This window comes from Dromaius novaehollandiae, chromosome 13, assembly GCF_036370855.1.
Source record: "Dromaius novaehollandiae isolate bDroNov1 chromosome 13, bDroNov1.hap1, whole genome shotgun sequence".
Classification (NCBI taxonomy): domain Eukaryota; kingdom Metazoa; phylum Chordata; class Aves; order Casuariiformes; family Dromaiidae; genus Dromaius; species Dromaius novaehollandiae.
The window spans coordinates 21339528-21367508 of record NC_088110.1 but is presented as its reverse complement, the minus strand read 5'-3'; the positions used below and the strand labels follow the sequence as shown (position 1 = coordinate 21367508).

Sequence of the window (27981 nt, the reverse complement as noted above, 5' to 3'; positions counted from 1 at the left end):
TCTCACTCACATAATTTTCTGTAACATTTTAAAACAGATTTTATTAATAAAAATCTTTGCAATAAAATAAATAAAATTTCAGTTTATACACAATAGATTTTTCTGTACAGGTATGAAACTGCATTGTTTTAGCTGGTGCTATCATGCCATTCTTGGCATATAGATCAGTGTGTTATTAAAAATATACATGATCTTGGTTTAAACAGGAGCAGCTCCAGAGGTCCCTGCAGACAGCTCAGATAGCTTAGGTAGAACATGTAACAGAAACAGACTCTGGAATAGGAAAGACTGTCAGCACAGATTCACCTGAATGTCTTCAGAAAGGATGTGCATCATCAGAAAATGGTGCATTTGAAATTAGCCAGCATCACAGCTCTGTTCCAAGTAGGTCCCCAGAGGAAGCCTGCATCTGTTGCACTCAGTTGTGATGTCCCTTTGTGTGCTCCGTTCGGCAGCAGTGCTTTTCACAGAGTTTGATGAGTTCAGACACGATGAAAACCGATGAAGCCAGTCCAGTGAGAAACAGCAAGTCTGGCAAGATGAAACAGAGCGGAGTGGAACACAGGGGGCAGCTGCATTTTGTGCTAGGCAGGAATTCCCAGGTAAGGGCCTTCCTACAGCAGGTATTTGTGCCACGACATAGCTGCATGACCAGGCTAGACTTCTGCTAGCTGATGAATTAGAGAAGTGACTGCAATCGACAAGGAATGCACATACAGCTAGGTTGGTATGGTAAGGTCCACCTGATGGATGGTAACTTCTACATAACCATTTGGGGTCATTGAACCCTGCCTCTAACAATGCGCCTAATGTAGGTACGATACCAGTATAGTATGGTAGAGTTTGCCTAGACTGACTGACATGGTAAAAGATGCATTGTATTTCAATGAGGAAACATCTACCCTGCTATTTCAAAATGGAGTGACTGTGTAGTGATCTTAGATAGCTTTCTTTACAGAAGACAAAGATGACAATACAGAGCTTATGGTAAATCTTGGCATGTCTGTATTTACATTCATTTATGTGTAGTAATTCAAATTTTTGTGTGTAGCTATGTATATAGACACATGAGCTGTTGATTGATTTCTTCCACTAGTGTTCTCTTGGGGGCTATCATGTAACAACTGGGCAAATCTCATCTGCTTTTTAAAGTAGCTTTAAGAAAAAAAAGCATTACCTATTTTGCAACTTACCTAACACTGCTAAATTCTCCGTCTGGAAGATCTTTTGTAATGGAGGGACATATATAACAGCCAGCTGTCCCAAAAATGACCCAAGCACAGAATACAAGAACATGCGGTTTCGAAAAAAGCCTATCTCAGATATCAGCTTTGTCTAGAAAGGGGAGAAAAAAAAGGAAATGTAGTATTTCCCAGTCTGCTCGTGGTACTTGAATGTCAAGCTGTTTCTTTGCAGATAAAATCTATTGCTTTGGGGAAAATTGAAGTTACATGAATACTAACTCAGGCAGAGCTAGATACAGTTGAAAGTGTAGTTACAGTTGGACTATGATGGTTAGTTTTATTTAAAAAAGCATGATAAAAATTGTGCTGCTTTAAATGACATTAAAAATCTTTCAAGGCAAAATATTTACATGACTAATATTTATGTTAGCGTATTGAGACAAAAAATTATTGCTGACAGAGCAATCATTCATCTTACCTGAGAGCGGCATGTCAGGGCATTGAAGAGGTCAAAAAACACAAAACACGTAAAAGTCATTGTTGTGGTTCGGGGAGTTATGCCACTTTTTGGATTCTGAAAGCACATGTGAAAGTTCAGGCGCTATTTAAGGGGTCATTTAGAAAAAATACGTCAATGCAATACATGAATTAAATATGCCCTCCTTTAAGGATCGCAGTCAACTTGAAGTTTAGTAGAGCAAAGGAATAAGTCTAATTATAGCACGTTTAGGTAGCATTCATTTCTCACTGCTAACTGTTGAGTTTATGATCTTATCAACAGTATTTTAAATTCTTAACGTGGAATTTGACTAGAAATTCTTAAAGCGTATTGATGTCTTATACAAAGGAGTGTCTGCAAAATACAATGTTGTGACAGAGGAATACTTAATATACATACATACATATTAGCTGGTTTAATGAGAGAATCTTTCGCCAGAAACTTGGCCTTTCCTATACCTGCAGTAGCAGTAATACTGTGTCAGGATTCACATTCAAATTTCAGTGTTCTCAGTGTCATCATTAATGAATACTATAATTAATCTGCAAGGTGTCCCTTGCTTATCTTCAGAAGTATAATGTTGATGTGTGGTTAATCAAAGAAAAATTATTTAAGTAATTTAATTCAGAATTTAATTCTTTAACTGTTACAGTATTAACAGTCTTTACCAGCAGTAAATCATTGTGCTTACATACTTGGTACTCTCCACTTACATGGAAATCTAGAGATGAAAAGTACCTTAAAGCATCATAATGATATCAAGTAATAGTTTTCCCATCCTAGACGGGAAGCTCCAAGACAGAGAAGGGATGAGGCCACACAGGAAGGCAGAAGCAGAGCTAGGAGCTGACCCTGGTTTCCCTTCACTTTGTTCTCCACCTTGATAAAAATAAGATACGATTTCAGATTTTCCTCACCTCTTTCCAGAAGACAAAGAGGGTTCCACTGATGATGATTATAGCTGACATGAAGATTTTCAGGATCAATGATTTGCTGAGTATAGTATCCGTAATACATCGGGGGGGCTGTTTGATAGTATCCTTATCAACAGGTTCAACTCCCAAGCTGCCTCAAATAGAAGCAGAGAACCATGCTTAATTAATGCGGATCTTACCCAAACAGTACTGCTGATGAAAGAGAAACCACCCCAAAACAGGAACATCTAAAACCTCAGGACTTGGAGTAAATAATTTTGGAGGGAAAGGGAAGAGAAGAGCAATTTGTCCTATCTAACCACCAAATGACTGGTTCTTTGATAAGAAAATCATAACAGCTTGTGTTTCAAAGCCAAATTCAAACATCTTAAAATCAACGGTTGCATCCAGAATATTTTGTCTTCCATACCTCTGGGCTGGAGGCCCATCCATGATGATGTTAATCCATAAAATCTGCATAGCATTGAGTGGATTAGGTAGATTGAGCACTGTAGACAGAGTAATTAGGCTCAAAGCTGAAATACTCCTGCAGATCACAGAAGAGTGTTATTTTGGGTCGCCTCACCTCAAAGGTGCTGCCACTGAAATCTAAGCAAACAAGAACTTACGTGCTAAGCTGGAATCGCACAAAATTTTTTATGTTGTAAAATATTCCCTTTCCCTCTTCTATTGCATTCCTGGAAGGGAGAGGAGAATTTATTAAATAACTAGCATTCTCTCTACTTTAAATTGTGCTTCCTTTGAAACTTGAAAGACAAGTTCCGTTTTCCAGCCCTTAGTTCAGCTGCAATTCAGACCCCAGCTTCAGAGAGGGACAGCAGTGCAGCTTCTTAGTTAAATGACTGATAGTTAAAAGATTGGTAGACCTGAAAACACTGGTTCTTAAAGCCAGGTCTTGGTTCATAAAGCAGGCACGCGATCTATTTATATCTTTACTCTGCCCACTGTGTCTGTTGTTACGAACCAACAGAGCGTTGCCAATTACGCATCTTTCCTCTGAGTTTCCTGGATGAAGCAGGCAGAGCAAGTTATGAACTACCAAGACTTCTAGGGGCTTTCAAATCCCCACAGTCAGCTGTAAAAATGAGAAACCAGGGCTTTTGGATGAAAGGTAGCTTTGTCACCACCACTTGAAACAGAAAAGTCTTTGCAGTGTATGCCACTGAAAATGAGACACTGGGGTACCTCCAGCTACTGCCTGCTGGCTTACATGCCCCCACTGTGTTTGCAATAGTTTCAGGGCTAGTCACATAACAAACTCATTGCAATGGACAGCAAGAAAGTAGCTGAAGAAAGAAAGTGCCTGATAGTAAGAAAGTAGCTGAACCTACATTACTGTTGAGAAGTCATCGTCCACGAGGATCATGTTGGCAGCCTCTTTGCTGACATCTGTACCTGCTTGTCCCATTGCAATCCCAATATCAGCAGACTTAAGGGCCACAGCATCATTAACACCGTCTCCTGTCATTGACACAACAGCACCAGCCCTTTGCAAAGCCTGTGGAGGTGGAGAGATGAGACACACTGAAGCCAGAAGAAGACAAATAAGTCCTCTTGGCAATCCCAGGAGTCGCACTTACTATGCAAAGAGCAGAAGGAATGCTACACTATGAACCTTGAGGGTCAAATGGACTTTAGCAGCCCACATCTATATAAACTGTATGGAGCACAGGAAAAAACTCAGAAAGACTAAAAATTAAGAGACTGGATTTTCAGGAGTATTGAGTATCTTAACTCCAGCAGGAATTAAAGGGGACACATCCTGAGAAATCAGTTTCCTGATAATATGCTTCAATAATATCTTACTAGTAGCTGCTAAATGACCCAGGCCTAGTCTGCAAGAGAAACACTAGTGACTTCGGTGTAAATAGTGCCAATGCTCTAGCTTGGGTTTTATTGCCCTGTAGTTTGAGTTGACCTTTTCCTGGAAAACCAGGTGATCTAGGGAACTCCTGAAGCCCCCTCACACCTTGGTATTGTGAGGCATATACTGGAGTCGAGAGGCTCTTAGTACCTTTATGATTTTCAGTTTGTGCTTTGGACTTGTTCTGAAGAAGATGGAAACCTGCATAACAAAGAAAAAATACAATTGTGTTAGACTGATGCTGCTGTAGATGAAACTGGACCATATTGTAATCAAAAACCGTTACATTCTTGACAGTGGATGTTAGCTCTGACTCTGGCAGCTGTTCGAGCTCTTCCCCAGACATGGCTTTCAGCTTCCCATTGCAGAGACCAATATTCTGTCCTGCAAAGAGAAGTCCAGAATGACATTTGTCCTTCAGCTCTGGAAGAGGACACTTACCTCTTGTCTTGAAGAACAGAGGCAGTGATTTAAGAATTTACTTGGAAATACTTATCAACCTGGAGCACCTGGAAGGGCACAGGCCAGAGAGGCTCTGAGCTGGGCTGGTCGCACTGTCCTTACTCAATTGGAGTTACAAAAACAGTACGATACCCAGAACTTGATCTAATACTAAGGTATGTTTAACAATGAGAATGCAACTTTATTCCAGAATAACCTGCAGAAAAATTTAGACACTTCACATTTTCAACTGCAGTACTGCCCCCCCCCCCCGTATGACATCTGGAGAAAAAGAAGGCAGTAGTTAACCTCTCCTGTCCAAAGTCATCCTTTGTGAGTTAGCTTGTAAACTATGAAGAACAGGAAAAGCATTCCTGAGTCAACAGAAAACAAACTGCCCCCTGGGGCAGTCTGTGCTCTGCCACTAATTGCAGGAGAGCAGGGCCAACCGCCCCAGCTGAGAGCCCAGGCCTCCCCCAGCTGCTGCTCAGACAGCTTATTTCTAACTGCAAAATGCAAAGAACAGAGAGCACGGAGACACTTGCACTCACAACATTAGCAGGGTCCACAATCCCAGCAGTGCTATTGGTCTCATCGTGGTGTATTACACTGAGATTTTGCATTTATGGTGCTAAAATGGCGGAATTTGGATTACTGGAATTTGATCCGTAGTTCTTAGCTGCTTTATTATTGCATTTAATATAAATCGCTTCAGTGGAAAAGTAAGACGTCAGTTAGCGAGACTGAGATTTAAAGCCTATGCTACACATATGAAAAGAATGATAAAGATGATCAGTGTTAAGTAAATAACATTTGACTGACTGGACAGACAGAATACAGATTTGTAGGAGCAAAGCTAATTTTGGTACCTATAGCCACAGCAGTTTCCAGAGCATCTCCAGTTATCATCTTCACTGATACACCAGACTCAAAAAGGACTTGAACAGCTTCTCTCACTCCAGCCCTTGGGGGATCAATTATTCCAACCAGACCTAAAAATGTTAGTCTGCCCAGTTCTGGACCTGAAGCCAAAGCAAGTACTAGAAAAAGAGAAAGAAATGAAGACAAGAAGGCTGAATTATTTATTATTCATTAAAAAAACATTAAAATGAACATTTAGAGAAGATCCTAAGTTTCCAGTTTTTCAGCTGAAAAAGTGATTAAACGAGATATTCAGGTCTTGTATAGATAGAAAAATTTACTCCACTTCAAATAGGACCAGTTTATCCAGATCAGTGCCTTTCTGCCTCACATTTATCTCTCTAAGATTTATGTCTGTCTAGTTTAAATTTATCTACCAAGTCTTGCCTAAATATAGATGGATTAAATTGGGGATGTGCAACGTTAGAGCAGACACTATTAAACAATTATGTTAAACAATAATGCCTCTGCGGAGATTTACATTTTTTAGATAAAAATGTAACTCCGGTTAAACCAGTGCAACTGTCATCACGTAAACAACAACGCTCTGAACATTTTGTCTCTGTTTTTGGTGCCTAACCATACCGTTCAGTAGTCCCTAAATAACTCAAGGGTATTTTGCCAGGGGTTCGTGTCAGTGTTTCTTGGACATCTGAACCACAAGCTCGCACCAGCTACCTGAGCTAATCGCTTTTCTTCAGAGCAGTAATTTGCCATTCACAACAGCAGATGATGCTGAGACTGTCAAGCAAACTGCATACGTGAGTTACTAACCGCAAGACACAGGCCTGGAGAATATATATGTTAACTACACCTTCTTCCAGATTCTGCTGCCAAGACTTGTTCTCACCTATTTATATCCTGGGAGCAGGCACAAGAGAAAGTGTCTTGATTATTGTGTGAGAAGGCTAAGATGTTTCTGAGATGATGTTTCTAGTGGTGACGGAAATGGCATGTGTACAAGAACTTCGATGGGTTGTGCACTGACATGAATTCGGGGTCAAAAAAGGATCATTGGATTTGGTGCTAATAAAGAACTGAACCAAACTTCAAATGAAAATCTCAGTGCCCAAATCCATGTTTCGATCCCCCTCCCCCCAGCTGCTTTTTGTTGCTCTTGAAACAGCTTCTCTAAAAGCAAATCTTGGCAGGCTGCTTATTAAAACAGGTTTAGTGCAAAGCTTTTCAGTGCAACATCCAGACCGTATCTCAGACAAGTAGAACAGTTCACAGAAGAAAAACATTCACCGTTTCCAGCGTTTATTTCCAGCTCCTTTCAATCTCACTCATTTAAACTAGCAATAACGGATTAATGGAAAGCAAGCATCCAGCAAGCCAAAGACAGTGCCCTTGGCCAATGCTGACAAGTGATCGTGCATGCTGGGCTACGGACTGAGCCTCTATCGATCCTACCCAAAACTCTGCTCTCTGCTTATCTTCACCGCTTTCTGCCTGGTGGAAGCTAAAGCAGGTAATTTGCCTAACACCGCACAGCAAGTGCTTAACACAAGGCAGGAAAGCAGATCTCAGTCCGTCTTCATTTTCCAGGATATGCTGCTTTGCTTTGGAGCCCTTTCTGTCAGTGAGAACACCCTGACCAGATTTTTTTCTGCCTGCCAGTCTATCAACAGTTTGCATCCCAAAACAGAGAGGACAATCAACATGGTGAAGGTAAGGGGAGGAGGGAGGGAGCTCCACTAGACGTGCCTGCAAAAGCAGCAGCATGCACCCAGCTCTACACATGCATGCACAATGAAGTACAGAAGCAGAGACTTAATAGAGCTGGAAAACGTTAGGGCATGACAACCCGTAAGCTTAAGGGACATAGACCGTAAAGACTGACCCCGTAGACCTGAGGATCCCATTCTTTTCTCTTCCTGCTGGTAGAAGGCTTTCTGCTGGGGTGTGAGTGATAATGAAATGCCACCGCTGTTATACATAGTACAATGTCGAATAACTTCTTCAAATGCTCCCTTCATGAAGTAAATATCTTCCTGATCCTTTAAAGTAAGGAGACAGTAGACTTTATCAAAAAAAGAAACGAGAACATTTTTAAAATACTGATAGCATATAAGGCTTTACATCTTAGATAAAACAGTTCTTTTGTTCGCTCTTTTACCTGTTTTGTGAAATACCCATATGCATGTATAATTTATAGGATGTGATATTTTTGCTATAGCCATTTTTCATGCTGAGCCATCGGAGACACAGACAGAATGGTAATGAAAAAGGTGGTGTGTTTTTAAAACAGAGCACAATATCAGCTAAGATTAGCTCCTTAATCTGGTAGGGGAAAATTGGCTAACATTTTCTTCCAAACATTGTGCTTTTCTTCCTCTGTGAGTTTTCACAGAAAAGCTTTTGTTTTCCTGTTCAGACCAGTATACAATAAGTATCATCTTCCCCCTTTCAAACTCAGAATTGCAAGCTAGAATTACGCCCAAGTTGGGAATTCTGAAGTTTGCTCAGTTTTTCTCCTGACATAGTTAATTTTTGAAAACCTTATTTGCTGAAGAGATACCATTTCATACCCATTGTTGAGTTGCACAATTAGAAACATGAAACCAGCTAACAGAACTGTTTGCTTTACCTGATTTTTCAGCATGCATTTTACAGCCATCCACTTTTGTTCAGAGCTAAATGGAATTTCCTTCTTTCTTATATAAATATCTTTTATGTCAGTTAACTCCATCTAAAATAAAGTAAAACAAAAAGAGCGCTGTAATGCTGAACCATACTTGCATACATTTTCTATGGCACAGTATATTATAAGCACTAACCATTGACCATGTACTTTCAGGCAGTCGTATTTCATACAGCTGCAGGAAGCATGGGGAAGATTAAAATTTACACTTTCAAAACTGTCTTCTCATTTTGGTGCCTGCCTGATAAGGAATAAGTTAAACTTGAGTTTGAAGCTTGCTGCCTATTGACTTCAGTAAAAACCAAGAACCCCTCATATTCTGCTATTCCTTGGCTAATACAGGAGGACGATTTTAATTTAGCATTTAGAAAAATACAATGTTATTGTTTTACAAAAAAATTATGGTTTCACTGGTACAGCTGCACACTTTAAAATGAGGAACCAACAGATGTTTGCAGGTAAAATTTCTGTGTAATCATTTAATCAGCTAACTTTTGTGCTTTACAGCCCACCTGAGCTCTGTGAACCGCAGGCTGAGTAACACTGATTAGATGACATCTCGAGCTGTTTTACAGCCCTCTTTCTTTATCAATGAGCATGAATACAATATTCAGTAGAAATGTTTGTTCTACATACTCATGACTAGAAAAAAGTAAAAAGCTAGCAGATGACCCAACTGCAGGATGCCCTGTGCCATGATTTCTAATATGGCCTGTTCTCCTTTTTCTACTCTCCTCTCCTCCTCCTGAACTCTTAACTGGAGTCTGCAGAAAATATAAAAAAAAGCAGTCTGATTTGAGCCCAGAAGAAATCCATTATGCAGAGTAATTGCACAGATTAACCAAGCAAAACAATTATTACTATTAATACAGAAGCTCAGGGAAGGTGTTTGTCCGTGACAGCAGGTTTATGTGGGAGAGATGTACATATGTGACCTTGGAGAGAAGAGACCAAGAAAAACTAAAACCAGTGTGAAGACTTTAAAGGAGACTGCTCACTGCTGTCCATCAATTCTCACAAGTGCAGCTCTTTTTTTTTTTTTTTTAATTTCTGGAAAATTTTAAATCTTAGCAATCTTACCTTCATTGCAAGGGCAATGAGAGCTCCTTCTGTGGGCTGTCCAATTACATTATTTTTCCTGATAACGGCATTATTAACTACACAGCCAGCCTAGAGAAAGTGACATATTTACATAGTTTATTTTTAAACTAAATTCATAGCTTTTTCAATTCTTACAAGGAAATAATTGCAGACTGAAAGCAGCCACATTCCAAAATAGCAAATGTCTCCAGATTTCAGATAGTCCAAATTCCAAACACCCTTTGTCAAAAGAAGGAGAGCCGAGAAGCAAGTCTGGTAGAACAGACACTTTGCAGCCTCAGAACACCTTCATGCCCAATAGCAACATTCTCCCAAGCTCAGTTCTTGGGCTTTCTAAACTCACTGAATCCACAGAATACACCAAAATTTTTGCAAAACGTTATGTTTTGGAGAAATCAACATGAAGCAAAACCCAAAACATATCTAATCGGCTTGACAAATCATGATAAGGAAAATCAGTTTCTCTTACTATTGCTTCTGACCTGCAATATGGGTACCATAAAGCCTAACCTTACTCCGAGATTACAATCTGCTTTCACCTATATTTGAATGTGCAAATTTTATTCAATGCTAACATGAAAACTAGAGACTATTGCTGCAGATTTTATATGTTGGCTACTTGGCTGGATAAAGTTTAGAACGTGGCCACGTTAAACATGAACACATTACTGTGAACATGATCACAGTAATTGTTCTCTCCTCTATCAGAATTGCATTTTTATCCAAAACTTCAATGACACTTGAAGCTGATGACTCCGGTCTCTCCCTAAATGTCTTATGCTTACTATCTTTCACCAATAAGCTCCAGGTATCCTATAATAATTACTCAGAATCTTTCTAGAAGAATGCTCTAGCAAGGCAGTTCATTTTGGAGTTATGAAAGTAGTATTTTTCCTACTCATTACTGAAAGTCATATGTGCAAGTCAAAATTACATGCAGCTAGAACGCGCTGGTTCATAATTTATACTTACCTCCACTAATTTCCCAACTGAGACATTGGAAAATTCCTTAAGAATCTCCCTCGATGGCAAAAGATAAACATTTCCTTCTCCGTTGTAGCCCACCCCACTAACCTGAGGAAAGGAGAGAGAGAAAGAGCAAACTTCTCAGTACCAAGCCGGAATATACTATTATACTTCATCTTTATACAGGGCATTTGGGCAAATTTATGATTTTCAGCATATGCTGGGATTATTTTTGGTAGCTCAAAGCAATGCTTATAGTAAAAGTTGAACTAAAAGGTAGTTGGGCCCTGGTGGGTTTGAATAGCCCATGTTCTTGCATCATCCGTACCTCTGCCTGGAATCCATCTGAGGTTACGAGCTGAGTCACCGTCATCTCGTTGGCTGTCAGGGTGCCTGTCTTATCGGAGCAGATGACATTGCAGCAACCTGATGCCAGAAAGTTTTTCATCAGAACTAATAAATAATGCAGCAGAACAATGAGATTCAAGGCCCAGAAGAGGGAGAACACGTTGCTCTGATGTTACTTAAACTGCACACGGGCATAAAAGGAAAAAATACCAAGAAGTGGATGAGTTTCCTGAGAGGACATCGTTAAGGAAAAGATGAGAGGGAAAGGAGTTGGTTGCACATGAGGGTACCATGCACATAATTTGGATGTGAGATTTGGTAGAAGACAGCTGAAGAAGGCTACGCTGTATTAAGCATCACATCATGGACAGTCAGCGAAGGCACTGACTTCCAGGGAAGTGACCAGTGTTTCTGAGCTGCAATATTACACATCAGCAGTGAAAAGAGATATCAAATTCCCGCTCTGCCACATACTTCCTCAAATAGTTGTTTAACCTTTGCTTCCCCGTCTCTGAATCAGAAATAACAGCACTTCCATATCTCACCAAGGGGCTGTGAGGGTAATGTGTTAAAGACTGCAACAAAAGGTACTTACAAATCAAGTGCTAAGGGCAGCAGTTGCTCCATTCAATCTCTGCTTTTTGTCAATACTATTTCACTAAAGCACGTAACAATTTGGAAGCCAGTTCACATTTGTTCCAGAGCCCATTTACACCATAATACAGCAAAGGAGAGAATTAGCACAGTGGCCACATTAAGGTTAGTTTCCACTCCAAAAAAGGTGGGGGAAAAGGACTTTAACATAAAAGAGAATCAGAATCCAGCTCCCTTGTAGGTCTGAATTTCTCTTGTGGTTCTGGAAGTGACCAAATGGCTGAAGCACAGACCCTGTTAGCATGACCACCACCAGGTAAGAGCCCAGGGAGAATAAAATAGATAGGGCTTTGATTAAATTAACTGAAGTTTTGAAGGATTAGCACAGAGCAAAGCCATCACCTCTAATATTTAATTTTTAATTATTTACAACTGAGGAATCAGATGAAGAAGCAGGATTATTTTTCTTCCTTTCAAACTTTTAACAGACTTGGTGCAATTAATGTGCAGGAGAGTACAGCTTTTCGCCACACTTGGACTGCCTTGCAGCGAAACCAGGCATCTTGCCGTGATGCCTCTTTGGGCACAGCCCTGTTCAAATGAAATTCTCAACGAGATAAGGCAGTTCCAGATGTCCTGGGTCAGGGGAGAGGCAATAAAATAAGGATGGTAGGAATCCTTTGCAGCAGAACAAACAAGGGCAGTTCCAACAATGGCAGCGTTTCCAAGCAAGACAAGTCTTAACTGAAGGATCAGGCTCTGCAGCACATATTTGAAATTGCGTGGGTCAGGACTGGAATTTAATGGTACTTTCTGATTAGAATGCAAATTAGTACTAAATAGGCAGCATGTCTTCTCTTTTGAATAATTCCTATACTGAGCAAGAAGGTTAGAGGAGCAGAGCCTTGAATATGGCAATCTGGGGCCAAGCTGGAGGTAAGGGGAGGCAGAAGAATAATTTTGTTGTAATTCAACCCTCCCTGTGGCAGTGAGCACGGGCTGGATGTCTTCTCAAGGTCCTCTCTAGCCCTATTTTCCATGACCCTCTGGACATCAGGGAGATGGCCACGCAGACTGCAGAACAGCAGATGGTTTTGTCTGCGCCATCAGGCTTGGCTGGAGGGGTCGTAAGGTTTTCTAGCCAGACATGAAAAAAGTGGGCAGGATGGACCTGCAGGATTGTCCCGCAGAGCGGGGAGGAAAGAGGAACCAAGCAAATCAACCCGAGCAGGCATGTCTGCAGAGAGGCTCTGGTGCCCATGCGCCTGCGCCTGGAATTGGGTTGCAGCAGAAAGCTGCCCCAAGTGTTTCATCTCTGCACCATTCCTAAAGCAGGTTAGCTCCTGCCCACCTTCATAGCACTAAAATAAAGGAAAAGGGAGACAAATGTAGGGCAGAAAATGTATTTAAGACTGAGTGGGTTTCTCTGGCCCAGTAAGCATATCCCCAGTTTATCTAATCAAGGCCCACCTGGACAGCCTATTGCTATTCAGTTCAGGCTTTGAAGCAGCCAGGCAGGTGACCAGACTCTGTGGCCTGTTTGCAGGCTTACCCAAGGTTTCTACTATGGGCAGCTTCTTCACAATCACTCTTTTCTTGGCCATCCGGAGAACGCCCAGCACCAGCGTTACGGTGACCACGATGGGAAGGCCCTCGGGGATGGCAGCCACCGCCAGGCTGGGGACAGCGGAGAGAGACAACAGCTTCAGTGGACAGGGAACACTGCAAGCGTCTACCGAAATGCAACAAATGGACATTTCTAGGGCGAGTGGGCTTTCCTGCTTATCTGCGCCTGTCTGGGAGGGAAGCGACTGCCTGCGCAGTGCTAACCGCTGGAAGCCTTGGCACACTGTAAATACAAAAGCGGGATATTTATCCAGCTCTTCAACCTTCTTCTGGGTAATTTTGACAGAGCAATTACTTTTCTTCTTTACATTGCCAAAGAGCATTAACTTCTGGCTAAGCAGGGATTTAGCGGTTGGGTTTCGTTTCATTTATTTAACTTTCTGAGGATGGAAGTTCAATATTCCTCGGCATCACTGCTTGTTGTTAGCTACTGGCCTCTGGCTGTACCCAGTCCCTCATTCCCTCTCCTACATGTGGGTACAAGCTATGGAGAGAGGGAGCGAACTCCCAAAATATCCCTATGCTGCACAGTGAATTGGAGCAGCATTAAAAACTGCAGCCGCTGGTGTGCTAGAAAAATTCAGACACCTTCCGTCTCTGTCCCTCGGTTATTCCACGGGTAGCTCTGAGCACTTCTAGAGGGGTCCAAAAAGTAGTCAAACAGGACTTTCAAACCCATAGGCTGTTCTCCAAAAGTTGGACTTAACCAGTTTTCCTTTTTGCCACCACATTCCCCCAGGAGAGAGGCAGGGGAGCACTGAGCTAGTGTGGCTTCTCTGTTGTTCCCTCATCTGTGGTTTTATTTTTATTTCCATATAATCTTTTAAATCTTTTTTATCTTTTCTTTTTCTTCTTCTCTCTCTTTTTTTTTAAGTGAATGATTTTAGAGCCATGACAACACTGAACAACAGGTTTTATTGATACTAGTAAAAACACATGGTTTATTATGTTTGACTAAAGGGTTGTCCACCCATTTTATGTCATAGAAAATGCACATTCTAATCTTTATATGTAAATGCAGTAAGAACAGCAAAGGCTAATATTTGCTGTTGCTACACTCCCACTAAATTCATAGTGCAGTTAAGGACATTCACAGCAGGATGAGGTGGAAATAGCTGTGAAGATTTTTCAAACTATATCATTCAAAGAAAATAATGCAATAAGATCTGAATTTAACATATATTCAAGACCAGATAAGCCTCCAAACTTTTGGGTTTTTTTCCTACTAAACTCTATAGTAAAGCTCACATCAGTTTTGCCAGTGCAAGATCAATATGTATTTATGAAGAATCTTGTACAAGTTCTCTTCCATGAGGAGAAAGGTTCATTGTTTTGAATAGAAAAATCCCTGGGACATATTTCGTTGTAATACAAATAGAAAGGTACTTTCTAGTCCTCACCTAACTCCAATTGTGAACATGCTGAGAAGATGCTTCCCTTGTAACCAGCCAATGAGCATTATTAAACCTGGAGGGGGCAAAAATATCTGATTAAAAAAAAAAAAAGCTTAGGAAATTCATATGTATGGGGAATTGAGTATGTGATGAAGCCCCCAGACCTCTGCTTCCCAAGCATCCCTGCTTGGAGCCTCCAAAATCCAGGCCACCCACATCACCAGGTAGGTTTGAAAAAAGTGGCCCTGGAGCACAGCAGGTTTTCACAGCTGACCAGGCAAATATGAGCGTTTCCTTCAACTCACCGATTATGCCAAAGGAGAAAAGAGTGAGCTGTTTGCCCAGTCTGTCCATGCTTTTCTGGAGAGGAGTTTTGGGAGTCTGGAAACAGAGAATAGTTGTTTTTCTTTGCTTATTACATGAGATGAGAGCAATGCGGTCTGCCTGCAACCACTGGCAAGCACTGTGTTGCTGTTACCGTTGCTGCGGTCCGTAACAGCTGCCCGATACACCCCGGCGCTTAGCAAGCCCCAACCCGGCCCGGGGGCCCACCGGGACACGGGAGAGGCGGCTGTCACTCCGCTTTGCTGCGATCCCTTGTGTTAAAGGCTGGGACACCTCAGGTAAGGGCGTTAGCTAGTTCCCAGACCCTTCTCTGTGTTTGCCCAGAGAGATGGCTCCTGAAGGTTTGGCAGGTGTGGAAGCAAAATTTTAGATACTTAGTGGAAATTGAAGAAACCAGGCAACCATGAAGTTTAGTTGGCTACAAAGTTAGCTGCAAACTGAGCATCAAAAGTTTAGTTTTGGAAACCAAAATGCTGCTTAAAACCTTCTTTTTTGACTATGGCACTTTGCCTGTCCCTCAGTCACATGGGAAATGCAGAGCAGAAGGGGAAAGAGACCCCAGCGCGTTAACGCGCAGAACAGCTCCTGCTCCCGAGCTTTCAGCTAGGACTTCCACCCTTGCAAGAGTGACACAGAGACTTCTTTACCTCTTCAGCTTGCATCATTTTAAACACCTCGCCAAACTGTGAATTTTCACCTGTCCCAATAACTACCCCCTGAAAAGAGGGAAAAAAAAGAAAGAGATTAAAAAACTGGCATAACATCAATCATACTTAGAAGATTCTGTAACTACTGTCATGGAAAAGACAGAGGATGGCAGGACTCACTTTCCCCTTCCCATACCGCACCAGCGTTCCCATGAAAACAACATTGCTCAGCGTTGTTATGTCTCCCGCTTCCAGCACTATGCTGTCGGTCTTGTTGCAAGGCTCAGCTTCTCCTGTAAAACTGGATTCATCTACCAGCAGATCTGTAACCTGATTAAGCACACGCATTTCTGGCACTGTCAAGACTTGAAACTTCCAAAACAGGCTTTTGATGTATTACTGTATTTACCTCTATCAGTCTGAGGTCTGCAGGAACCCTGTCTCCCACAGAAAGATATATGATATCTCCAGGCACGAGCTCCCGTGCTAGAAGGTGCTGCAGTTTTCCTTCCCTTAGGCTGCGTTAAGAGAATGGAAAAAAAGAAACAGCAAGCAGGCTGTGAGCACGGCGCGGTGCTCCTTCCGCGGGCCCAGCAGCGCGGCTGGCGAGGAGGTGAGCGCCCTGCCCCAGAGAGCTTCCGATGCAAAAAAGAACATAAAACCCTACATAACAAGGAGGAAAGATAATTATGTTCCCTTTTGGGCTGTTTTAATTCATAAACAGATGGGCAGATTATGGGAGATTTACATCTCAGCAATTAGTGACTTAAATAGCACTTAAGTAGTAGGTAGAAGACACAAGTCATGCTTTCCCCGGCTCGCGCTTTAAATAACGCCATGCAGATTGCTTAGCCTAGGAGAGACTTGGGAAGCTTTTGGAAGGTAGAATTACTCCTGGCATTTTGCTATTACATTAAAAGTACAGCTTTTTGAATGCTTAGATGCTTCTGCTGTCATACTAATTGCAAAAAACCCCAAGAGTGACGTCAGCAAGATCCAAAGCCGAGTAATCTTCGGAACGAGGAAGAGCCACGGTGCTTTTCAGGCACAACCTTCCTCCCAGCCCAACCGCTTGTTTGTGTTGGCCGCGACGGAGCCGATTTGTAAAGGCGCAAACGAGGGAGCGTCGCCCGCAACCTGCGGCGCTGGTAGCACGCACCAAAGCGACCCGGCACGCCGCGCGCGGTCGGGGGGCTCCGCGGGAACGCCGGCCACGGCGCGGCCGCGCGGGTGGATGCTCCTTACCAGTTGCACTCGGGGGGCACCAGCTTGTTCAGCTCCTCCAGCGATTTTTCGGAGCGGTACTCCTTGCCGACGGGGAAGGAGGACAAAGGGTTAGGAGGGGGCGACGCGCTCTGCACGGGGGCTCGCCGGCCCGGCGCAGCGCGCGCCGCACGTACCTGGATGAAGGCCACGGTGACCACGATGAGCACGGCCTGCGGACAAAGAGCCGTTACCGCCGCGGGCACCGCAGCGAGCCGCGGGCCGGCGGGCGGGAGGGCGACCTACCGTCGCGATGCTGGCGGCGTCCTCGTATTCCCTCGTGATTACGCTTACCAACGCGGAGGCCAGCAGCAGGAGAATGAGCGGATTTTTAAACTAAAAAAAAAGGAAAAAAATGACAATATATAGTTAAAGACATCGCTGCGCATCGCTGAAGCTGAGCTGGCATCAGGCGTCTATAGAAATGGATGCAAATGCGGTTTTCCTGCACGCGCGCGACTGTTCTGCCATGCATCGCCCGCGGCCTAATCCTGCCCAACGTGGGCGTCGGGCACCAGGGAGAAAAGCAAGAGCCCCGGAGCACGCGCGCTTTCTCCTGCCCTGCTCCGCCCTCCGCCGCGCAGCGCGGGCCGGACCCTGCGAGCTGCCTGGGGCACGGTAGGCGCACACAAAACCTTTGATTGTCTTTTTAGAATCTGAAACCACAAATCCCCCCGTTTTTCTTCTTTTTAATCTGCTAAGCTCTTCGCTGGGCACAGGGCTGCTGAAAGGAGCCCGGCGCCGCGCAGGCACTTCGACCCGAGCCTCGAGGCAGCCCTGAAACCGCGGCGGGTTTCGCCGAGCCGACAGGGTCGCAGGGAAAAGGGGACTTGTGAAACTTTGGGAAAGCTCCTCACTTTTTGTCGTCTTATATATGAATTTTAAGGCCCTTGCTGCTGCTTGAGAAGATGGTAGCTCTGTTCAGCTAGCATGGGACTTGGCAGCACTGAATTAAGCCAAGCAAAAGCAAAACAAGCTTTTTTGGGTAACAGGAGTGCAGAGACGCACGGTAGGAGAGTCAAGGCTTAAACCTGCTCCCTGCTGAAGGCAGCAGTGAAAATGCCCTTGGTTTCTCTGAATAAATGCTGGGTCAAAGCGGGTGCTTTACAAAACAGCAACTGGAAGAAGCGGCTGGAAGGGCCTTGCTGGGGGGCACTGCCCCGGCGCCGGGGACGCGTTGCCTGGTCCTACTGCGGCAACCGAAATCGGAGGGGGGTTCAGCTCCCACTGGTTTTCCCAAACCTTTCACGATTTTATCACTCGTCTTAAAGGGAATAAATGCGCTCCAGAAATCAGGTCACTAATCCATAGCTTTTGCTTTGTGGGCTGCATGGAGTTAAAAGGATTTATTTTTATTTTAAGATGCTATCTCCCCATTAAATGAGCCCGCATCCTAATCTCACAGCGGCTTTCCTGTGGGAACAGAGTGTCTCTGTACCCGGGGCACATCCTGTCCCAAGACTGGATCTGTGGAAATAGAAACCATCAATATTTCACTGTACCGAAATGCTCAGGCCGATTGAGAGCAGGTTCGCCAGGAAATGAGAATCCGGGCAGAAAATCCTCACCTGGTCTAGGTATTTCTTCCATACCGGCTCCACGTTGTCTACCGAAAATTCGTTCCAGCCATGTCTTAGCCTGCGCTGCAGCACAGAAAACTCGGACAGCCCAGCTTGTAAATCAACCTAGAGGGAAACAAAAAAGCCAACACCACACACTGTACCGTCATTGCAGAAAAAGGCTTAGGGCGAATCTAGTTACGTTAGAAAACTGTAGGTAAACTGGGCCAGATATTCATGATTCAGTTCTTGCAGCATCCAGCAACCGCTCTTTCCCTGGCAGAGCACACAGCTTTGCTCCAGATCAGCATGGTCTTACAGGAAAAACCGTAAAGCTACCCACTGTTTTTCTGTTTATGTATTTATTTCTATTAAACTGTAAAACTTCACCGTCATCCATCACAAGAGCCCATAAAGCGAGCACAAGTTAATTAACAAAACCTATTTCCAGAGGTGGGGAGCCATATAGTAGATGGCAAATTAAAAACCTACAACAGTAAAGAATTGATTTTTGGTTTCACCATACATTTCAAGGAGGGGAAAAAAGATCGTGTCCTGATAAAGCTCAAAGAGGACAAACAGAGAAGGAACAAGATATATTTTGCCTGCATTAAAAGATCGCAACATCAGACACCAAAATAATACCGAGCGTTATACACTTCCTAGGCCCTAGCCTAATTTTGCTGTCTCTTGGCAAAGGGCTGGGAGCCCACCGGTTTCTGGTCTAGGCAGTTTAACCCTTTCCGCTGCGGTCAGGGGACGCTCAGCCAGGGAAATCCTCCGCCAGCACCAGGCGAAGCACCTGCTCCGCATGGTCTTGGATGCGGTCGGTCCGAGGCTTCGCCCCACAGCGAAAGCGGGGGCCCCGGGCGCCCCACAAGCCTGTGCGTGAAACCAAAGACCAGTTCTGCAGCTCGGTCTCTTCACCGAGTCAGGTTACACCGTCTGCGTTGCTGTTTTCACAAACGCTACGCAGCCTTACGTTTAAGGCTTTTGCCAAGTCTTCTTTCTGGCATCTGCAGGCATCTTTCGGGGGCAGAGCAGCCACGTCCTTCTCTTGCTCAGCGATTTTCAGCTCGCACTCCTCGTAGGGCTGAGGAAGAGAGATAAAGCAGTTGTCAGGCAGCAACACCGTTAATAAAAGCATTTCCTTATCTCTTTGGCTCTTCTCTTAATCCCATTCCTTTCCCTTATCTTTTCGTCCATGTGATTTCACTATTAACTAAAACACTTCCTAAATCACTGCACTTTATAACATTTACCAATTAAGCTTTATTGCTGCCTCAAAGCTAGGTGCATCTTCCTATCGCTTTACAGCAAGGAATATGAGCACTAAGTGACTTGTCCGTGGTGCGGGGACTGCCAGCAGCTGGGACGGCGGCTGCGAGAGGCTTCGTCCCCTACGCGTGAGGACACGCGTTTCACGGGCTGGGGGACCCAGGGAGGGCAGAGACAGTGTTTGCCTTCATTTTGGCACACACGTTAGATGGGAGAACAGGAAATTGCTATACTCTCCGGACACGGGGGGCAACACTTGCAAACTCCCTATTAATCCTGTCTTCAGGGCGAACCTTCAAGAATTCAGAACAGATGTGGCTGAGCAGGGAAAAAAGAAAAAGAATCAGAGACTTTTACAGAAAGCCAGGAGTACAAAACCTTCTTTTATAGCCGGGCAAGCTCAGGAGTCCCAGGCAGGGATTACGGGTCAGTGATATTTTCAGGGGACGCAGACGTACATGCCGCACTTGTAACCGTGCTCCAGCAGAACTGCACCCGCCGCTGTCTTTGGGGGCACGTGTGCGGGTTTGGGTAAGCTACACCCTTTCGTCCAGGTTTTCCAAACCGGTTCAATGGAAAAAGGATCAGAGATCAGCCACAGCAACAGAAATGGCCAGCAAAGGAGGACTTGGGCACAGCTGCAACTGTTTTATGACCATGATCAAACAGCAGAAAGGGCTAGACATATATATAATATTTATTTATAATAGAGATAAATGGGAGGCAAAACAACGTGGGTATGAAATAGCTCCTGCTGCAGAGTAAAGGCTGAAGAAATTACAGGCGAGGGAACGGAGACTGATCCCCTGGCTAGTAGTAAAGCTGCTTTGGTGTGAAATGAGGCAAAACCAGTCAAAGTCGTGCAACACCAACTAGAATCCAGCTCATGGGTCACTTCCATTTGGACAGAAAAGCCTAATTCCAGCCCACGGCACGAAGCTCAGAATGGCTGCCTGAAAAAACCAGGGGTCTTTGCCCCGCCGTGAGCATCGCGGAGCCGGCCTGTGCCATCAGGGAGATAACCACCTTTTTCCCGAGACTCAAAACACCCCTCGGGGCCCAGCGAGAGGGCTGTGGGGGGACGCTGGGTTCACTCAGCTGTTTTTCTCTCAAGCCCTTACCATGCCTTTGATGCCACCTCGGTCGAAAGGTCGAACCCGGAGCTCCTTCGCTATCGGTTTGCGGGAAGAAAAGCGATTAGGAGCCGGGTAACCGGAAAGGCAAACACTCCCCACCGCCGCGGCCGGCAAGGCGCTCGGGGCTCGGCGCGTGCCCTGCTGCAGATAAGGGGCTTTTCCCTGCCAATGTCTTGCAGTCTGCTGCACGCTCCAGGCTCAGAACAAGGAAAACCTGTTTTTCCCTCGTTAAAAACCTGATGGGCTTGAGAGAGGGGGAAAATGAACAGCAAATAGGGGCTAGAAAAGTTTCTGAGCCAGCTGGAGGAGGAGAAATGCCCTGTCTGAGGTGGGCAGATGAGAGGCCGACCCGCTTGCCTTTGCTCCAGCATGGACAGTGCCCGAGAGCCGCAAGCTGGGCCCAGTCCTGAGCACCCGGGTGATATAACCACCGTCCGCATCCTTCCTTTCAATGCTCTTTGCAAAATCACAGCGTTCCCCGAAATCCCGGCGGGTCGCCTGCCGGAGCTGGTGCAGGGCAGGGACAAGCAGGGAGAGCTCTCACCCTTCCCCGGGGATGGGAAAACCCGTTCCCATCTACCCTCACTCAAAGCACAGGAGCCTGTGTTAATTAAGGGCGCGTTTCTGCGACAGCCGCCTCCTGACCTACGGTTATAGGCCAGGCGGTCCCAAAAAAGGCCCCTTTGTGTCCAGCTTTGGGAAAAGCAAGCCTGTCTCAGTGCGACTTAGGAAACAATTCAGCCCGATGCTGCTGCAAATCGCCAGAGCTGCTGTTTAAGGAGGCACATGCAGCACAAGCCTTAAAAAGCTTAAATAGGGGGATTTGGTGGGCTACGCTGATTTTCTTCGCTCGCTCATAGCAGGGGGACCTCGGGCGGCCGCGTTGCTGCTCCAGCCCCGGAGAAACCTCTCCAGCTAGCACGTGCTGGCAGCCAGAGGTGGTTTCCGCGAGCTCTTACCGGCCGCACCAGCGGCATTGCTAAGCCCTGCTCCTTAAAAAGCCTCCGGCTGCTTCCTTGTGTTGCGGCCCTTTCTTTAATCACCGTTTATTGACCCACGGTAACACAGGGCACGGCACAGCGGCGGGGGCTGCTATCCCTGGCTCCCCGGAGGGGCAGCGGAGGAGCTGGGGCATCTGCGCCGGCCCCTGCTCCGTGCAGCCCCCCTCGCTCGGGGCAGCAGCTGTTTTGCCCTGGGAGCAACCTGCCTTCCCAATGTCCCAGCGACTCACCCCAAATTGCCAAAAATACTTCTGCTCACTCGCGTCCCTCTGCCTGCTGACTGCACTTTGCAGTGTTTCTCCGCTCTGCTAATACACTCTGAGGCGTCTTAGCACAGGGCATCGCCCTTGTTCTAACATTTCTGAGCGAGTAGCCTTAAAAGTGACCAAAATGTCCTTCCACGTTTAAAAACCGATGATTTGCTCCTACTCGGCGTCTCCCGACCCTGCGTTAGGCCAGCAGCCGGGTACGCTGCCGGTCCGTCCCCTCTCCCCTGCCTCGCTGCCTCCCGCGAGTGGCAATGCCGAAAGCCACCCAGGCATGCGGGAAGACGGACGAACATGCTGGGAATAAACCGTGGGATTGTCCATATAGAAACGAGCCCCGCGCGCATCACCACGCCGGTTCTCTCCCGGGCACCGGCTCGTCGCTCCTGTTTGCCTAGGGAAGGAGCGGAGGAAACGCGTGACGGTGCTCGCGGGGGACGAACGCGCCGGGGCGGGTTCGCAGTTGGCTCCGGGCCCGAATCGATAGCTACGCCGGCAGCGCCTCCGAGCCCACGCTGCTGCAAAACGAACCCTCGCTCAAGTTAATCCGTATTGACTCGCTCCTGCCGCGGGTGACTTCCCCCCCCCGCCACGGGCAAGCGTTGTCCTGCCCCTCGTTATGGCTCCGGCGACGCACGAGCCGGGATCGCAGCCGCCCGTCGGCATTCGGAGCAGCCCAGGCGGAAAAGGCAAAAATGCAGGGCTTGCTACAAAGCACACAGCCCTGACCGCGTATTCCGGCAAAAAGCCAAGATCATCCGCTGGGGATATCCCCCACCTCTGCCTCCGCTGCGATTTTGCATGTTTTTTCCTTCCATCTTAGATTACTTTGGACTGGTTAATAGGTTGTGATCCGGTCAAGAGTGGCCTGTGCTATTGAGTCAAAGGAGCCCTTTATAACATTAAGCAGAAAGCCTTCTCTTGGAGGTTCTTCATGGCTGCTAAAAAAATAAGTCCAAGCAGCCCCAAAAGCCTTTACTGGTCTTTTCCTCGCACGTGTGGCAGGCGAGGGCACTGGGGCCTCATCTCAGCAGGGCCACCGGCACGGGACATGGGAGGATGCCTTCGCGGGCAGAGGGGCTGCAGCCTCGGGATTCACTCCCCGAGAGCCCTGGTCCACGTCATCCCTGGGCGCTGCTGGTCCCACAGCGTGGCCGTGGTCCTGGGCACGTTCTCACGCTCCTCCGTGCTTTCTGCTCCTCTCAGGCACCTGGACCTCAGCACCGCACCATTTTTGGTGGACTAGAGCCCCAAATTGCCCTGCTTGTGGATATAAGCCTCCAAATAGACACCTTGGCTGCTGGAAAACCCACGGTTTTGCAGAAGCCCTGCACTAAGACCATGCCCTGCATTTGAAGTTGCCCCCATGGCTGTTTGAAGGCAGAGGCAGGGGCTGCCTGGCTGCAAACCCATCACCCCGGCTTGCGCGAGACCCTCGTCATGCAGAGCCGCCACCGACCCCCCCCCATCCCAGCACGCTCTTCCTCTGCTCTGACTCACCTATTCATTTTTCAAACCTTCCAGCTTGCCAAAACTAGAAGATGGCATTGCTATTCTTGCAGGAAAAGCCTTACACTGATGCCCGTCATTCCTGCGAGCAGACACAGCAGAACAGAAACCCCCTATCCTGCCCCACAACCAGCAAACCCGCAGCAGCTCGGGGCACCTGCTTATATCCCTGCCCCGCGGCAGCCAGGAGCCTCAGTCCTCAGCCCCGCTTCATCGCTCTGGCTCAAAACACCTGTGTGAGAGCGGGGCTGACGTTAACTCCTCGCCTGCTGGAAGCTCTTCAGAAGCGATAAATTCAGTTATTCTTCCTGACACCTCTGTGGGTTCGAAAACACACCGGGGGGAATGAAATGTGCTGATGTGGGTTTCTGTGACAGTGTATTCCACCATCAGTGATTGTGGTAGAAACTGAGAAGGTCTGAGGACAGGACGGCCCCTAAGGAGCTGGGATGCGTTGGTCGGCTAAACCCTTCCCCTTCAGCACTCTTGGACCAAAATCCCTTACGGGCTGTGTAAATAAATGTCTCGGTTACTGCTGACGTGGGTGTGCGGAGGCAAGCCCTCGCTCTCCTTGCTTGCACCTGGAAAGGGAAGTTGTGCTACTTAATTTTATTTTGGGGACATATATAAAAGTAGATACCTGCATGGTAATAAGAATGTTGTGGTATAAATGTTCAGCATCTCTGGGAGGATACGAAACCGGAGTTTGTGAAACCCTCTGCAGGTCAATGTTCATTGGTGTGAATCCTAAAATGGAAAAAAGCCTAGATCCAAACTGGACTAGTAATTTAGCAGTGAATGTAGAGCAGGCCTGGGAAAGATCTGCCCTCCCTTTTATGACCGCTGAGCCTGGCATGGATCGACAGCAGCAGGGAAAAGGATCAAGAGGGGTTTTGGTGCCTAGAAATGGAGCGACTGCAAAGAAGTCCCAGCATCTTTGAAGAAGCTCTGAGGAAGATCTTAATACGCCAAAACCTTCTGCCCGATCTGTCTGGACTAGAACCCAGATCCTTCCCAAAGCTAAACCTGAGAAGAGAGAAAGACCCTAAACCATAAGAGGTCCCCAGCTGAGCTGGAGGTGGATCCAGGTGGGGAGGTCTCCTCCAGTCCTGGTGGCCTCTGGGACATTAGAGATGCTTCCAGCTTGCCATGCTCAACAAGGCAGGCAGCCGCATCCTGGCCGGTGCGAAGGGCTTGTGCCCTGCGCTGGTGACACCTGTGCCCGGGACTCCAGACCGGTGCAGTGGCACCACAGCAGCTCTGGTCCCCCGGGAACTCCTCATCCTCATCCTCCTCCCCTCCTGCGCCAGCCTCTTCCAGCTCATTTCCACAGCTGCTGCTGTAAAGCCACGTCGGGAGGTTCATATGCTGTTTCCTGGGCACAGGATACCCAGGAGGGAGCTCTGTGGGTGTTCTTCACCCCATCTCCATGAAACACGTAGGTCCTTCTCTTATGAGCCATAAACTGCCCAGAAATTCACCCTGATTCTGAATGTGCCACTGTGGAAAAAGACCCGAAACAGCATCTAGTAGAGCCCAGACACTGGCTACATTTGAGCTTTGACGTGAAAGTTAACTCTTCTGGCACCTCCAGATGGTAACCGCCGGCAGAGACGGCGAGCTGGCGATCACCTTTCAGTTACCAAAGTCGCAGCTTTTCATTTCTCACAGCAATTTTTTTTTATTTATCCTGTCTTCAGCCTCATCAGATAACCTGTTCAAATTGCATTCCTGATTTGACCATTTCTTTCTGAGTTCTGTCTTTGCTGAAATCACTGTAAAACTAGAGATAATGAAAAATAAGAATACAATCTTAGCACTGCGATGGAGGCTATAACCCATAGAGTAGCTGTGATACTCAAGGTTTTATTTTGCATTGTAGACAGAAGAAATAGAGCGTGGATCACAAGTCTCATTTTAAGGATGAAGACAAAAAGCTGAGACACAAATTGAAGGACCCACTCAGGGTCACATAGGAGACTAGTTTCAAGGGACTGGACTCACATCTTCTAAGCACCAGAACAACCCTTTTACCAAAATACTGTAAGACCTACAAGACTGAAAGTGTTCTGTAGTATCTTCAAATAAAGAAGTGAAATAACATCCTTGGAGGAAGTGTGAGTCAATTATCGGCCTTTAAAATAACCTGGAAATACGTTCTTTTTTTATCAAACTTCTTAAGTCATGGTACAGTTATTAAGATTAATAACAATAGTAATTATCAGTGGCAAAAATATAAAGAAAGCTTTGGTGAACTTGTACAGAATAAATTAGAAACTTTTGGGGGTGTAATAGTTGTGTTAGACATTATCTAAAAAAATCCCCCTGCTTTTAAACTGTTTCGATATGTTCAAGCCTCACTGTGACAGCACTGGTAAAAGATCTTTGGGTGTGCATTTAACTGAATCTAGTATCCACATCGGCTTTGGATTCAGGTTATTCCAGAGCTGTCCTTGGGGCTTGCACTGACATCAGGCCAACACTGCATTTACATCAGAAGGGATCTGCCTGGAAGTCGTTTCCCATTGAAATTTCCCATTGCTTCCCTTGCTTCATACTTCCCAGGCCCGCAGCAAAAAACGTTGGTCATTTCCCTGGCGTGTTATAAATGCATCACGCTCTGCACAGACTAGAGCTCAGACTCCAGAAGGCTGCGCGTTTGGAAGTAAATATTATATAGGATGGTGCAACAAACATGGTACTGCCAAAGAACAGGCCAGGCGCATTGCCAGTGGCTTCCTGATTATGTAAGAGCAGAAATCTTCGCTTCACGTCAGCGCGAGATTACAAACACTTTCAGGCAGCCCGGCAAGATCTTCCTTTTCTGTGATTTTTGAGCTACGTGGAAGAGGTGTCCCGCAGCATCACACAACGCACCGGGTGGTCCATGGGATCAGGAGCCGAAGGTCTCCCGTCCTCCTCCCTCCACAGCGCTGAGCAACCACCATGCCGCAAAGACAAGACCAGCAGAAAACCAGAAGAGAGCAGAACTGGCTGAAATGCCATCGGGGAAGGACCGAAGGCACTCACAGGATGCAAGCCATGGCCAAATGGCCACAGAAGAGACCACAAATATCTGCAAGAGCATGGATGGTGCTTGCTGGGGTGGGAGCAGGGACCGGCCCTACGCGCCGAAGGAACGGGACGAACCAGGGTCACGCGGAAGGGCGCCTGGTCCAGCCATCACGTGGGATGAAAAACTGAGTCTTGAGCAAAACCGTGAGCTGTGTTAGGGCAGTGGCAATCCCGGTCTGCCGCTGTGCAGAGCAAACATGTGATGATGAGCTTATCCCAGCCCGAAAGGTTTTGTAGAGTAAAACAAAAGAGAAAAGAAAATGTGACACCTAAACCACCCCTGGCCACTCCTTGATCCGTCTGTAGAGGTGCCAAGGAGGGGTAGTGAAGGGGGGGGCGGGAAATCGGCATTCTTATTTTCAAGAAATGCAAACAATACTCCAAAATGGGCTCTGCGGGGCTGAGAACCGCTGTAAAGCTCTTTTTTTGGTCATTCACTGCGAATTGTGACAATAACAACAACACAGAGGAGAGCCTGGGGGTATGGCCGGACATCGCGGCCGTCCACGGCAGCCGTCACGGGTGGCCGGGGCACCCGCGGGCCGGTGAGACGCCGGTGCCGGGACGGCGCTGGCAGCCCAGAGCCTCGCACCAGGCCCACGGACCGTGCCGCGATTACGCTGATACGCGTTTCTTTAACTTTTAATACCCTCAGCGCAGAGAATAACGTTACCGGTCGGGAGTTTGGCCTGGGCGATGTGTCCTGCAAGCATCACACGCAAACAAGTCACCCACCCCAGGAGCTGGTAGCACCGCCGGTGTCACCCCCACCTCGGGGGCCGGGCGCGGGGGCAGCCACGGCACCGCCGCTCGGGCGCATCAGCGCGGCAGGAGCCACGCAGCCCCGGCTGTGGCGCGAGGCGCGGGCGATCGGCGCGGGAAACCCTCACCTCCTCCTCCTCCTCCTCGGCGCTGCCCAGGGGCTGGTACGTCTTCTGCGCGACGCGGCGAAGCGCCCGTTTCTGGAAGAGCTGGGCGAAGCCTCCTTCGACCATGGCGGCGGCGGCGAGAGGCAGAGCTACCCGCCGCCGGGCCCCGTCGCCCTGCCCCGCTTCGCCCGCCGAGCCCGGCCCGCGGCAGCCTCCGCTGATATAGCGGGGGCCGAGCCCTCGCCGCCGCCGCCGGACGCCTTCCTCCGCCCTCGGCAGCCGCGCGCAGGAGGAGCGTCGCCGGGTGCCACCTCGCTGGCAGCCGCCGCCGGGGGTTCGCCGCTTCGCGCTGGCTGCCGAGCCTGTTTGGGCACTTCCAGGCCGGGAAACCTCCCGCGGAAAGGCCCCCGTCAGCACAACGCCAGCGCTTAGAGGTCCTCACGGCAGGGAGGGAGCAGAAGTGCAGCGCGCGTATCCCGCGCAGCTCTGCCCCTCCCAAAGGTGAGCCCACCTGCG

At 47.0% G+C, this 27981-nt stretch overlaps 1 protein-coding gene across 1 annotated transcript; it reads right to left on the bottom strand.

Annotated features, from left to right (window-relative positions):
• Positions 1–14: 14 nt before the first annotated feature.
• Positions 15–27902, bottom strand: ATP2C2 (ATPase secretory pathway Ca2+ transporting 2). The gene is made up of 27 exons (XM_026092618.2): positions 27487–27902; positions 19314–19424; positions 18341–18457; positions 17019–17108; positions 16910–16945; positions 16755–16816; positions 15919–16027; positions 15690–15839; positions 15510–15578; positions 14823–14898; positions 14524–14590; positions 13050–13174; positions 10884–10981; positions 10562–10663; positions 9569–9658; positions 8435–8536; positions 7688–7844; positions 5793–5963; positions 4769–4866; positions 4633–4683; positions 3950–4116; positions 3227–3295; positions 3028–3144; positions 2601–2748; positions 1663–1758; positions 1194–1335; positions 15–531 (listed from the first exon to the last, which is right to left on the bottom strand). Exons 1-27 carry the CDS (start codon positions 27589–27591, stop codon positions 419–421), a joined length of 2838 nt encoding a protein of 945 aa, XP_025948403.2. The 5' UTR covers positions 27592–27902; the 3' UTR covers positions 15–418.
• Between the last annotated feature and the right edge of the window lie 79 nt (positions 27903–27981).